Consider the following 15,456-nt stretch of genomic DNA (forward strand, 5'->3'; position numbering starts at 1 on the left):
ACCATTTCTGTCATTTCATGTTTCAAACATCTGGATTGTATCAGGTCAGAATTATACACTCGAAAAATGTTGGTGTAAGTGCACCCGAGAGAGGCTGCGAGCAGACTGAACTCAGGTGGCCTGAGGTGAATGTGAACCAGATGATGTACAGTACAGTGCAGTGTCAACACTTCTGTCTCTGTAGGCAGCAACTTAAAGCTGGAACATGCAAAGAGGACATATGTTGCACGTTAGTTTAAATCAGTGTTTATTTGTACTTGTGCAAATATAAAATCTTAATCTAGATCCAAACCAGCAGCCACACAATACTGAAGATCCTGTAATCGATTGATTGGTTGATTCCCTAATGTTTACTTTTCAGTTTCGTTTTCAAAGAGCACAGATGTTTTTTTTTTGTACACAGCTAAAGTCCTTCTTGATTCTACAATGTTTCCGTCGTCCTAACAGAAGTTTTTCTCTCCCTCTCTCGTGTTTACAGTCTGGAGTCTGACATCGGCACACTCGAAAGTGAAGAGTCTCAGATCTCGGCCAAGGAGCAAGTTCTACGAGAACGACTGAAAGAGACGGAGCGCTCGATAGAAGACCTGCAGAAGGTATAAGAACATAAACGACTCAGAACCTCAGAAAGCGACTAACTGAAGACTCTGAAACAAGTTTGCTTATACTAAAATCCTCTGATATTCCTCTTGTGTAGCAGCGAGGCTCTCCCCTGCTGTATATTTCGGAGCTGCTTGTTTAATTACACTTTAATAACTTTTTTTTTATTAGCTAGAGCAAATATAAACTGCCGTGGCGCCTTGAATAGATCCTTTGCTACTAATTGAAAACACAAGTGTGCATGAAACAGGATCAATTTAGGGAGAAAAGACAGATTTGTGTTTACAAAGCAGAGTTGTTAAGTTTTAATTGCATTGTAAATCATTGATTAAAACTGGTCATTTAGCTGCAGACGTTTCATGTTGAGGGGAGTAGCACCAACGAGTAATTAAATAACATTTACTTTTCAAACAGAGCTGGTTCCTGTGAGGGTAGAGACAGTGAATAGTTTAAAATAGATGATAAAACAGAAACGTTTCTGTGGTGCTCAAATTCTCAAAACTCTGAAATTTTTTTTTTATTTCACAACATTCTTTAATATATGTTTTTTTTCACAATTATTTCAGAATAATTAAAAAAAGAAAGATCTTTGGCTCATACAGATTTGCTCTTGTCTCGTTTCAGAGTCTGATGAACCAGGATGGAGGTATGAGCAATGACACACCCACACACACACACACACACACACACACACACACACACACACACACACACAAAACGCATTAAAAACGCACAACTCACTAGGATGGTGTATACCCCTGAGTTACCCCTGTTGTCATAGCAATGGGGTCCCTCTGTGTGTGTGTGTGTGTGTGTGTGTGTGTGTGTGTGTGTGTGTGTGTGTGTGTGTGTGTGTGTGGATAATAGTCTCGCTGAGACAGGAGAGACGCAGGCCAGCGCACGCTCTTAAACCCCTGCAACACACACTCAGCCATACACATATACAGCTGCACACAAACACACAGATGCACACACACGCGCGACACACACACACACACACACACACACACACAAACACACACACACACACCGGGTCAGCGAGACTATTGAGGCTCACACTCACACAAGGCCATGACTCTGCAGCCTGCAGCCGCTGGCTTTATCCCCCACCTATTCACCAACAAGCCCCGTAAGCCCCCGAAGCTTTGTTCTAGACATCACACACACACAAACACACACAAACACACACAGAGCTGTAATAAATACACAATTGCAGACACACATACTTCTGCTGCATAAGCACTGGACCTCTGGGGTGCTAGAGTTGCCGTGGATACAGAAACAGTGGAGAGTTAAAGGGTGCGTGTGTGTGTGTGTGTGTGTGTGTGTGTGTGTGTGTGTGTGTGTGTGTGTGTGTGTGTGTGTGGGCTAGGGGCGGGCAAGGTCACTTAGGGGTGTGGTTTGTCTCTCTGTTTGGGGGCTGTGGTGTGTGTGTTTGTGTCAGGGTGTGGTTACACACCACTTAGCTTGGTGCATGTGTGTGTGTGTGTGTATCAGCACGTTGCTGATGTGTGTGTGTGTGTGTGTGTGTGTGTGTTTGTGTGTGTGTGTGTGTGTTTATGTGTGTGTCCCTCTCTGCCTCTCTGACCATGTGTCATTTCCCCTCCTGTGCTCCTGCTCACTAGATGCCACCTGCTGCATGTCCACCCCCCTGTCGGACTGCACGGACCCCAATCCCAACCACCTCGGCCTGGCCACGCAGCCCCGGACCGGCCCACCTGCCTCTGGAGAGCACGCCATACCAAGACCTGGTAAGACAGAGCGAGGGAGGAGAGGACGGGTGAGGGAGGGAGGAAAGAGAGAGAGGGAGAGAGAGAGAGAGAGAGAGGGAGGGAGGAGAGGGAGGTTTTGGGATGCAGCCAAGTTGGATTAAATCTCTCACACACACATGGAGAGTGGACAGGTGAAGACACACACTTCTGGTTAAATATCATGTGAACTTCAAAAGTTACACATCTTCCACCTCCCAGGCAACACACTCACACACTCAACATGACACACACTTATCAAGTGTGTGTCCACATGCACTGTGAGCACATGGACACCAGGCAAAGAACCAGATTAGACCAGACTACAATTTATACTGTAATTCTAAAATTAATTATTATTATTGTTAATATTATTATTATTATTAGTAGTAGTAGTAGTAGTAGTAGTAATAGTAGTAGTAGTAATAGTAGTAGTAGTAGTAGTAGTAGTAGTAATAGTAGTAGTAGTAGTATGGTTTACTGATATTAGTATCAGCATTGTAATTAGTAGTAATTTAAAGTAAAGTATTTTAAGTATCAGGTTCAATATATATTGATACATTAACATGATGAGACTGAAGTATCAGTATTCATATCAAGTTAATTCATATGTATCGCTTATCTTAAAGTGTAGTGTAACTTAATTAGTATTAGGAAAATGATCAACATTAGTTTATTAACTAATATAACTTTTGTATACTAATACTATGCCGTATTTTTATACAACCTTAGTTTTGGTATAAGTGGGTTAAATATTAGTGATAGTTTTACTCTAGATATTATTGTTATTTCTAGTCTTTATTCTTAGCGTCTGTAATACTTTATATTAGTATTAGTTGACAGACAACATGGCTCGTGTTTCAGTTCATTATCTTTCTTTGTATTTGCAATGCTGACCTTGCATTGGGGGGGAATAGCCCTACAAAATAAAAGCTCAGCTTTTTTGGGGGCAGCATGAGTCACATCAGAGACAAGTGTGAGAACAAAGAGTTTGAGGTCAACAAAAAATGCATTAAACAAACTTGGGGAAACAACACGTTTTCTAAATATGTTTAGTAATATTAAGTGTTTTTATGTGGAGCAAATTAAGTGACATAATGTAAAAGCACAAGATGGTTGACCTGAAGTAACCTCCGTACTTTAGTCAGTTTAGATATAGATGGAGTTTGTTTTCTAATTCACTCACCTGCATCTGTTTTTCTGAAAGTAACAGTGCTAACTTGACTTTACATCATTTTGAATAAGAAACCCATAAATGGCAGTTTATCAACGTCCTCACGCTTCACCTCCTCCACCTTTTCCTCCCAACACCCCCCACCCCCTCCACTGAACCCCCTCCTCCCCATCCCTTCACCCTTCCTTCCAATCCTTCTCCCCTCTCCATCCACCCCTCCCCGTCTCTCCTCCCATTCACCCCTCCCTTCCTAACAGCAATGTTCGCCATGGAGATCAACGTGGAGCACGACCCACACACCGGCGAGCAGCGCATCCTGTCGGCCAACCGCGTGAACCCGTTGGACGCGGCGTCGCGTGGCGTCAAAGTCTACGACGACGGCAGGAAAGTGGTCTACGAGGTCACTTCCGCTGGGGGTGTGTCCACCACCAGTGTGGAGAATGGTTGGAGCTCCTCGCAGGTCGACCAGCTGATCCAGCGAGCCGCCAGGCCTGCTGCTCGAGGAGGAGATGACGGGAGAGGTCAGGTGAGGGTGACCCCGGCTGTCCCACAGGCCTACATTTCCCCGGCAGATGTGGATGATCTGTCTCCGCCCTCCTGTGCCCCGCCATCCATCCCTTCTAGCCCACCAGCACAGGTCACCCTCCAAAGGGAGACCCGGCTGGGCATGATCCCCCCCTCCACTCCTGTCACGACCCAGCCGGCCTCCTCGGCCCACCCGGGCAACGAGCTCTCCTGCCAGCCTCAAGCCACTGCGGAGCACCCAGTCACCATGGTGTTCCTTGGCTACCAGGACGTTGAGGACACGAGCGAGAGCAGGCGGCTGCTTGGCTTCGACGGCGCTGTGAAGGCCGAGGTGGTCCTGATCGACGAAGACGACGAGAAGTCGCTGAGGGAGAAGACGGTCACCGACCTATCCATCATCGACGGCACGGCGGCCGACCTCGTGTCGGGGCGGCCGGCCACGTCCGAGGCCGTCAGCACGGAACTGTCATCTGACGGCCGTGAGCCTGACAGCGCCTCCTCGCCACCCGCAAATGATGCCAACACGGCCCCCCCACCCGGCCTCACCCCCGCCACAGGTACAGACAAGAGGAAACGCTGCGAGTGCTGCATCCTCATGTGACTGAATCTTCTCCCTCTTCCACCCTTTTATTATTACCCACAACACCCCTCTCTTCTCCTCTGTCTCTGGATGGTTACTAACAGACGCCCTGCCTTCCTCCTCCTCCTCCTCCTCCTCCTCCTCCTCCTCTGGACTCTGATCGGCTGGCACGCACATGCACACACATGCACGCTCTTGTCTGACCTTTGACTTTTTACTCAGTCACATTATCACCTCTACATCTCTGCTCTTTCGTTAGAAACTCCTGCGACAACACAGTACGTTCCACAAATTCAAATCCACATCACGATGCAGGAACTAAGCTGTTGCCATGCTGCTTTATTTATGGTGAAATCCAACAGACAGATTGAGTCAAAATAATGTTTCCTCACATACAGCCAGGTTCTCTAAACCTCCTCTCGGGGGGGCAGTGGGGCTTTACGGACACATTGCCATGCTGTCTAACCACCGTGCGCTTGGCTCCAAGGAAAATCAACCAGACCCCTGCTTTGAATAAGCCAGTTTATAAAACATTCAATAAGACACAGTCTCAGTTATTTTTTTAATTTCTCTACTCAGACACTTCCAACTTCCTTTTTTCTCCCCCCCCCCCAAACACACACCACACACACCAAACCTACGAACGACCCACACACCCCTTCCTCGTACACTCTGTCCGACCAGGGCAGAGAGGAGGGTACTCGTTGCCTTGGTTTCTTTATGTGCCTCTTCATTCTTCCACATTGACAGTCCTAACAAAAGTTAGAGATCGTTTCAATTAGAATTTTATTTCAGTTTGCTGTTGTTATTTTTATTTTGTGAAACTTAAATGGCCATTGAATTGTAGAAACGCCCGTTTCCGTGGGAAACTGGGGTTTTTGACACTGTAGTTTGTAGTAACACGACTCTCACCCCCTTTCCCTCATCTTTCTCTCTCTCTCTCTTTCTCTCACTCGGATCTCCTGCGTTAACTCCAGCTATTCCACTGCTGAGGTCACTTCCTCCTATTCTCGTACTTCCTAACTCAGCAGCCAATGAGAAGCCGTGGAGCACCGGTTGGCAGCCTGTAGGTTCGACGCCGCCAATCTTTTTTTCCTAGTGTGTCCAAAGGCTCGAGAGCACAGGAAGCTTCACGGCAGCTTAATGAGTTCACTCTGGCAGCGGAGGACACACACACACACACACACACACACACACATTTCCAGCTATGGAAAAAACATGGGTTACCACCACTAACAGCCCGGGCACAAAGACGTGAATAATGAATATAAACAAGCACTACCAGATTACTGAAGTACAACTACGAGCTTTTTAGACGAAGATTATGTGCAAATTCATGTCCACCTTTTTATCCATTAAACTCAGTGGGCCACCACCGATCCATTATGCTCTTTAGAATTCAAAGAGAGTAAAACAACACTGCCAGCTCGCACTACAGTCGCCTGCCAGACCCTCGTTTACAAGGGTGCTACAAATAATGAGGTCTGGGTGTCATTATAACATCATATATACACGGTATTACACTGTAGGTCATTTTCTAGGCTGGCTTTCAGAATGAAAAGCTCTCAAAAGCAGTAATCATGCTCATTCTGTGGAGTGATAACGGATGTTTAGGAGTTTTGCTTAATTTCCTGGGTCTTGTACGTTACATTCTACGCTACAGCGAGCCACCGGTGGTTATAGCGAGATCAATAAAGTTACACGGCTCAGACATGCGATCGAAGACGACACTCGCACGTTTACAAAACAGGTCAGTGAGGCTCTTCAGATACAATAGTGGGATTTAAGGGATGTTTTGTGGCTCAGGTTTGTATCCAGGGGTCGTGATGTCCATTTTTTCTTGGGTGTGAATGTGATTAATTCACATCATGACATGAATAAATGAATAAAGCTTCACAAACCCAGTGTAATGGGCATTGACTGACCTGAACAGCCACAAAAACCTTTATTTTCAGAGTGCAGTGCCTTTTCTTTTCATTTGTTTTCACTGGACCTGAACCATCGACTAAAAAACATCCTTTAGTGCCACAGCTCCACTGTGGAATAGACGTAAAAAGAATGAGGGATAGAAACAATAATCCTTGGCGTTAAATAGTGTTTCCAGCAATGAAAGGTTGTTTCCATACACGGCTCCGTGCACAGCTCATACAATCTCACCTCCAATCTTTGCTGACACTGCAGAACATGCTAGCTTTAGTTTGACTGGCCCCTGCTGCTGTACCGGGGGGTCTTTCACTTCCTGTGTAGATAAAGAATGTAAATACTATATATTCTATTTAGCAATGATTTTATTTTCCACATATATAGAGAGATCTAGAGATAATTCTGATTATTTTGGGTATCGGACGTTGTTCCGATGTCCTGCTACGCCATATATGACGAGTGTATGAGTGCACAACAGAGAGCTTCATACATTTTCATTCTCTTAACTTCACCGCTTTGCTGTGTGTAGTCTCACGATTAACCCCACCCCCCCTCCGCTGACCATGCATCTGAGGATCTAGAAACTTTGTTCAGAGACATTTTTCCTAATTAACCATACAGAGGGATTTGAACAAGAGCCCATGACAAGGTTCTTTTTACACGTGTGTGGATGTTTTCCTATATATGGCGTATCCTGCAGCAGCCATTTTTGTCCATTCAATTGGGTCACATGTTAAATTCCACTTGACGTGTGATTTTTCTGAGACCGGTACATTTTTGTCAATCAAAGACACATGTTCAGGTACGTTTAAAAAAACATCAAAATACTGGAATTAATTAAATAACAATTCCAGATATGGAAAATGCAAAGTCACTCTGCCCTTTTTTTGAAATAGCCGTGTGTTCTCTTGGTTCGATTTTACTGCAACAGATCTGAACATAAACAGACTTGGGGACAATTACTCATATTGTCCTGTTCAGTGACCCCGATTCGCCAGAACGAATTTTAAATGCATGACTGTTTGACTATGCAGAGAAGTGTGTTCTGGGAAGTGTAGTGTTAGTTTCCCCCGAGGTGCGAAGAGCACACACACACACACGTGATGTGCAATGAACGAAGAAGCACTTACTGTAAGAAAAAATGCAGCCACAATCTCAAAAGAAGGAGGAAGGTTTACCCACCTAGTTTGCCTGTGTGTGTGTGTGTGTGTGTGTGTGTGTGTGTGTGTGTGTGTGTGTGTGTGTGTGTGTGTGTGTTGTGGTTTAATGCAAGGAGCTGAAGTTGAACAACAGGCTTGCTGAGTTTACCAGCCTCACTGCCACGCCTGCAGTGCTCCTCTGACCATGTCGGGGTGTTTCTTTCCCTCTATGTCTGCCTGCCCTCTCGATTGTATGGACTGTTAAAACAAAAACAAAAAAAGGAGCCATTTTCTATTGTTCACACTTCTCTCTCCTCCTCCTCTTCTTTCTATGGTTATGACAACTCACTCGGTCACTCTCTCTTTCTCTCTTTCTCTCTCTCTCTCCTCCTCTCTGATGTCTGTATCTTCTTCTTTGGTCAATAAAGCTGAGTTTCTCCAGTGCCCCCCTGCCGTCTCTTGCTTGTTGTTCTTTCCATCTGTCTCTAACGTTCACTTCTTCATCGGCTGCTGTCAAACAGATCACAAGCTATCCTTACTGCATCCCTATCTGTTATACTACTGCAACTAACACACATACAGACACACACTGAAATGTAGTGTCTTCTACATGCATAAACTAAACAAGTTGAAAGGATGTTGGGATTATTTTATAGAGGCAGGTTTTACTTGCCTGCAGTGAGATATGCACCATATCGTCACTTAATCAATTTGAAATGCCAAAAAACTCTGATTAAAAACCAATTTATTTAAAGTCACTTTGAATGTGACGAAGAGGGCCGCTGTGTTTTTCGCAAAGTTGCACCACAAACCCACAAAAGCATAAATCAAAGTACGGTCATAACGTTTTCTATCATCCAGCACATTCTGTTCTGTTTTCACTTGGTAAAATCAATCAGACTTTTTTTTATCACAAAAACAAACTAGAGCAAAACTAAAACCTCAGTCACAGTGAGTTAAAACATCTGAGATACACAATAGCTGCTTTGATTCAGCAACTCTTTCCTTGTTGTGAGTAATTTAATATGTGGACAGTATTGGTGTCATAATATTTACTTACAAGCACATAATGAAACACAAGCTTGATAAACCGCTACATGAAATATTAATGAAGTCCAGGAAATTGGCCAGAAGACACAAAGGAATATGCTGAGTAACTATCTTTAATTTCCATTGTTGAAATCCATTTGAATTCAATTCACAAGAAAATAAAACACAGCTGTGCAGAGGAAGGAAAAGTTGAATGTTACTGCAACATTCCTGAGGGACTCGTGATTCTGTTATTTAATGAATTTACACAATACAATAAATAAGTATTTCATGAGGTATTTAGGAGAAGGGGAAGAAAGGAATGTGGATGTTGTTGAAGGAAGGAAAGAGAAATATTTGGGATAAAAAAGTAGCTAAACAGAATCTAGACCCTGCTCTGGTTTTGCAGGAGCCCTGAGGCGCCCCCTTGGTGCTAATAGTAGGTACTGCAAGAAATCCTGCGACAGCTCATCAACGTTGTCGTCTAACTTTACTGATACCAGGGACAACTTCACACTTCACACCTACCACACTGAGGCACTAACCATTAACCATGTATCACACTCCATCAGCTTTAAAAACAATCTGCATGCACATGGATTTATTCACTGACTCCACAGGGAAAGGGCACATACTGTATGTGTACATGCAAACTAGCACAGTACATCAGTACATAGCAGTTGTACTACATCATCTCTCTTTTGATAGGTCTATCTTTGATGACACACTGGGTGTTATTGTTAATCTGTGCAGGGCAGCCACGCTAACATGACACACATTTCCCCAGACGACATAATAGAAGGTGATAAATCAGAGATGTCATGACTGAGAACACAAACACACTCACTCACTCACTCACTCACTTCCAGCTCACAGGATGGGTGTGATTTCCATGATAACAACCACTAATTGAATTATGTTCATCATCAGATAATAAAAAGGCTGCATGGTAAAATAAGCTGATGCATGTGCACACAACAAGGCTGCAACATGTTTCACTATGAGCTTGATTCATAGTCTCAGCTGTACTGATGTAGTTAAATAACACAACAGTCAGAATCCGAGCAGATAAAAGATAAGGTTGCATGTGACATGTGACAACAACAGGACATAAATACTTGTAACAGAAATAAAAAGTAAATATATTTTGGATTTGACGGCACAGTTTACTCTGGCTTTTCTCCCACAGTCTAAAGAAATGCAGGTTAGATTGATTGGAGACTCTAAATGTCCGATATGTGTGAATGTGGTAAAGCTAAATGATGGATGGATAAATTGATAACTTTTTGAGGTATTAAATTAAGATGCAACAAAACAAAATGCTACATTTTGACATTTACAGGGCAACAAGAGATCAGGTATCGCATATAATACTGATGCTACTAATACTGCTGCTACTATAACAGCCCCTAATACTACTACTAATACCATTTCTAATACTGTCACTAGTACTTAGTTCTATTATTTGTGCTCCCCATACTGTGACTGATAGAGTAGCAGCATAGAGGGCGGTATGGTAATGATAGTAATTATAATAATGATGTCATTATGGCACGAGTAGTAGCAGTAGTAGTAATAGCAGTAGTAGTAGGTCTCTTAGTTAATGTACTACTATCAGTGGTTGTATGTTAGTCAAAGCAGTAGTAGTTGCAGTATAAACCCGTTCTGACAGATTCATGTCAGTGTTTCCTGCTCCGGCAGCAGCGTCGTGTCTTCAGCTGCAGTGAGTGTGGGTGTCCGGAGGTTGAGGATGAGAAGAAATGAAATCAGATGAACTTGACTCATCAAGGTGGAACTGGGTCAGTGAATAATAATAAGACTTTAAATATGCAGGAAGAAGGTGCAGTGAAGACTTGAGCTCTTCTTGGGTTTGAAAATATTTACTCTATGATGATAACTGACTTAGAGAATATGAGATTTGCAGATTCAGAATCCACCACTAAGACGTACGTGCAGCTTCAGTGAATATGGATGAAACACTTAATCTATATGTCCTGGTCACATTTAGGCTTCAGGTCACATGGATGTTTGCATCAACTTTAAACAGTGTCAGATTTGCGCATTGGTTTTCATGTTTTTTCTTATTTCATCAAATCCAGGTCCGAACATGATCTTTACTTGGCAAAGACCGTGAAATAATGTGTTCAAGATATTGTGCTGGATCATGCACAGGTCACCCACAGTTATTATGCGAGGTGATGCTGATTAACAAAGATGACAATGGTAAAAAAATAAATAAAGAATTCTGTTTTATCACAGGCTACATCAAAACGCCAGAGGTTGCCTTGACAACAACGAACGGCTATCAAGCTCCCATGCCGACCAAACATCCTCACACTGCCATGGTGAGTAAACAGTGTGTCTGTGTTGTTGAATGTATGACTGTACGGACGTTTATGGACAATGAAAGAGTGTCATTGTTCACATAATGTCCCGAGACTGGACATCAGAGGAGTCAGGGATGACACCGCGGCTCCGTCTGCCTGGAAACCTTTCATGATGCAGTTATAAGAGGCTATCTGTTCACCCTGTATGGGGGATTACAGGCTTTCAAACAGCAACACCCATTATCGGCATTTAGGGCTATCACTCCTTGAAAATAGTGTGTGTGTGTGTGTCTTGGAAAAAATGTGGAGTCACGAGGAGAACAAGATAACAGCAGCGCTGAGAGCATGTGGACACGTTGGATGTTCTGCTACTGGATAAATCTTTGTGTCTGTGATCTTTGTGCTCATGCGTCGGCTGAGTACAGAACATTCAGGCTGATAAGTTGAAATACTTCAGCTGGGTCAGGGATTGTGGGCAGAGAAGAATTCCTTAAAATCCTGAACATCACTTTTTGAGGATCTTCAAGTTACAACGTCCGAGGATTATTTAGTGGTAGTTCTTCGCTTTCACCCTCTGGAGTTTGCAGTCACGCTGGGATGGTCGAATCAGGTAAAGAAATTAATAAATGGGTTTTCTATGAGGGGCCATTCGGGGATCAGTATCTTGCCCAAGGACACTTCGGCATGCAGATGGGGAAGAGCCGCCACAGCAGCCCCTGATGTGTGTGTGGGTCCAATCATAGCCTGTATATAAAGATGGAAGACATGACGGCTCCCAAAAGTGAAGCCAAAGTGTCTCTATGGCCACCTAGTGGCTGGCTGCATGATGTCCGCTGTTGTCCTTCTCCCAGTTACTGCAGCAGGGGGATGATATCTGTGAACATTTAGGCTGAATACTTGGTGTAAATGATGCAGTTCCGAGCTGAATTTGAATGTCGGGGCTTCGGGACACTTGGAAGACACCACAGGAGCATGTTATGTTTTTTTCTGGTGTTTTTTCTACATTTTAAGAACCATTTACTTCAATTGTAATGGATTTGGCTGCAACACTGTTCACCCCTGAAACTCCAGAAGTGTTTTGTGGACTTCACCCACCCCTCCAACTCATAGTGCTGAGTAGATAATGAGGGAATTTCCATTTTTCGGGTGAACTATACCTTTAAGCAAACATTTCCCATCTGGCAACATCTGTCCAGAGGTCACATTTGGAGTAGCATGAACCCCAAATTGCACTTAAGTGAAACGCAGGCTCACTTACTTACTCTCACCACCACTGGTTCTACCTGTTCTGGAGTTTTCTGACTTTTGTTTGGGTGAAAGTGCCACCAGAGCACATTTGAGAGAGAGAGGGGGAGAGAGAGGGAGAGGTGGAAGACAGACAGAAACACAGACAGACAGACAGACACACAGACAGACAGACAGGAGGTGGGGGGTTCAGGGGCTGGACGGTGGAGGGTTGCAGTCAGATTGTCTCGCAGCTCAATGAATGAATGAATGAAACTAAAGGCAGTGAAACCTGATCCGCACGGGTCGGCCTCATTGTGCTCGGCTCGCGCGGCTCTGATTCTCTCTGGAACGGGACAGAAAAGACCCGGGAGCTCGCGAGCCCTGCATTATTCAGTGTGCGCGTGCCTACCGAAAAGAGAGAGAGAGAGAGAGAGAGAGAGAGGAGAGAGAGAGAGATAGAGGGAGGAGAGAGAGAGAGAGAGGGAGGAGAGAGAGAGAGGAAGGAGTGAGGTTGGAAAAGCTGGCGCGTAAAGGCGGCTCAATGTCACCCCGGTCCCAGGCTGCGGTCACCGGCACCACCTCGCCGCTAGCATCCGCACCTCCGGCTCCACAGTGCGGGTGTTTGGTGTGAACGTCCCCGCGGCGCAGCCTCCATCTGCGGCCACGTTGAAGGAGAAGAAGAAGGAGGAGGAGAAGTAGCGGTCAGTAGGTCGGCTGCGCCTCCGCCGTTATAAACTACTCCCCGGGTTATTATCCGGTAATTAGTCGGTGTTAAGGAGCTCCGGGGGATAAGCTGCACCTTTCCTCTCACAGGTAAAGTGAATTAAAACAATAGCATTACTGGTTTAAATCGATTTTGAACGAAGTTAACAAAGGGGAGTAAACTCATCCAATGGGCTGTGTGCATGTGGAGGGTGTGTGTGTCCATTTTGTGTATTGGCTTTAGGTGTGTTTCTGAGCCTGTGTCTAATACCTGCAATCTCACTGTTTGTCTGTCAAAGTGTTGGACACAGGATACTCTCTGTTCTCTGCCCCCAAAGGAGGTCAGTGGACCAGGCTATCTGCTGCAGTGTAGCCTCTCTGCCTCATTGTGCTGCTGCTCCTCCTCCTCCTCCTCCTCCTCCTCTTTATCCTCCTCTGCATCACTTTAACCCAGATATGAGAATGACCTTAACCTGGTTTTCATCTCCCACATCATCCCGAATGACTTGATGTCATGTTCCTCCGACAGAGAAATCATTAGGATGATGTATACCTGGGTTTTATATCTTGTCCAAGCATTACTGTGAGATCACGATGGTTCAATATGATGATGATCTATTGCAGAAATGGGCCTAAGGGCCGGGCAACATGGCCTCAAATGTGAGGGATAAGCAAATTATACCAGCAAATATCGATAAGTATCAAGATAAATCTCACAATATTGTTTCTTCAAAGTTTTGAGATGGATTTTTGCTCCTGTGGTTCAAATCTGAGATATAACAGTAAAGCCACTTATGTGCTGTACCTCATCCCCAAGCCTCTACAATGCATAAACATTATATTGGTAGACATTGAACGTTCGTTATATTCTTATTGATTGAAATTATATTGCCATAATAACTGTTTAATCGTCCAGCTCTAGTATTTCTTATACAGTCTGCAAACTCTTGATTAAACTTCAATCCGGTGTCAAGTACAAGTACCTATGGATTTCATCTCAGCCCCAACTCCTGCCAAGAAACACTTCTTTTTATTTTTACCTCTATATATAAACAGTTTTAAAAAAGGCAAGCGATCAAACCGGGTGTTGGTCTTTATTTTTGTTTGCTCAAGATTTCTCTGTTCTTTACCCGCAGCTGTTGCCAAGCAACTTGAAGTTTTGAGTTTAGCAATGTTCATATTCCACCAGGGACGAACGTTACCCTGCTGCATACGAATGACTTCTAATCGTCCTCTCGGCACCAGAGATTAAATCTGATTTTTCAGCTCAGTACATCGTGACCACTTATCCCACAAACGCATATTTATACAGATATAATACAGTTAAATAACCCTATTAAATGCAGTTTTTATTATTGAAAATTAATCTTGCAATACCGACGTTTACTTTGAGTGCAGCTGATCTGTACAATACAGAAGGAATTTCTCTGTACTGTTTTGCGTCCAGTTCACAGTCTGGACATTTTGAAGAAGATTTATTTTGAAGTATCCACTTGGAAACAAACTTTATCCGGCAGATAGAATCCGCTGCTGGGATTCAGATCAGATGTGATAGAAACTGAGGGGTAAACAACGTCATGGAGGCTTACGTCTGTTTTTATTGCCCGCTCTCCCTCTCTGTTTAGAATAGCTCATCAGCCGTGCTTAGCTGTTTTGTTTGGTCATCATTTGAAATCGCTGGCTGATTCTGGAAATAACGAACCAAAGCAACAAACTGCCAATTCAGACAGAGTGTTTGCCAATAACTCTGCTGGGCCTGGGGACAGAGGAAAAAAAAAAAAAATCACAGCCAGCGCTCTGATTTGATTGGATGGTTGATAACAGGAGGTACCTGCCACGTACTGAATGTCCCATTGAGGCAGTCAGCGCCTATTAGTGCACCTAAAGGTTTCTGTGTGTAAGGTACTTTGTGTGTGTTTGTATGTGCGTGTGTGTGTGGTGGTAATGAATTTTGTGAAAACATCGACAGATCCAACAAAGTTATCAATGATGTCTTCTTCCTCCAAACCACTCCCTCTTCCGAGAAATCACACGCAAACGATCACAGGTCACGTAACAGCCGCGTGGCTGATGATGCCAACGTTTCTTAGCTGAGCCAACCGAACAGAGGAGGTGGAAATGAGAATGAGGTACTGAAGGAGAGGCTAGATAAGAGAGATCGACGCGATGACAAGAGACAATGGGCCCGAGGAGAGATAAATGGAGGTGCAGGTGCGAGCATTTGGGGCGTAGCTTGAACAATCGATGCAAAGGCGAGTGGAGGAAAACATGGGGGAGTGAGGAGGATGCTTGTAGGAAGTCTGTTCAGCGTCACTGGGCTCAAAGTGTTGTTGACATTAACTGGCCGACGGCCTTTCAGTGGCCGATCTTTTGATTTTCCTTCACTGGCTCATTTCCAGGAAGAGAGTTATACTCCGCCTTGTGTTTTTGGACGAACTCCAGACGTTACAAGTGGCTCAAACAGATGACCGAAAAGTTAAGTGTA

At 44.2% G+C, this 15,456-nt stretch overlaps 1 protein-coding gene across 6 annotated transcripts in view; it reads left to right on the plus strand.

The window, feature by feature from the left end:
* LOC118125687 (A-kinase anchor protein 2) overlaps window positions 1–15,456 on the plus strand; it is a 73,890-nt gene that overhangs the window by 33,505 nt on the left and 24,929 nt on the right. For 5 of the 6 annotated variants that reach the window (XM_035184534.2, XM_035184539.2, XM_035184538.2 and 2 more), the window contains exons 5-9: window positions 479–593; window positions 1,222–1,243; window positions 2,223–2,348; window positions 3,777–4,601; window positions 10,975–11,060. In XM_035184534.2, coding sequence (XP_035040425.2) covers window positions 479–593; window positions 1,222–1,243; window positions 2,223–2,348; window positions 3,777–4,601; window positions 10,975–11,060 — 1,174 coding nt within the window. The remainder of the gene's footprint in view (window positions 1–478; window positions 594–1,221; window positions 1,244–2,222; window positions 2,349–3,776; window positions 4,602–10,974; window positions 11,061–15,456) is intronic. The other variant, XM_035184540.2, reaches the window with a different exon arrangement.

This window comes from Hippoglossus stenolepis, chromosome 18 (genome assembly GCF_022539355.2).
Source record: "Hippoglossus stenolepis isolate QCI-W04-F060 chromosome 18, HSTE1.2, whole genome shotgun sequence".
NCBI lineage: Eukaryota > Metazoa > Chordata > Actinopteri > Pleuronectiformes > Pleuronectidae > Hippoglossus > Hippoglossus stenolepis.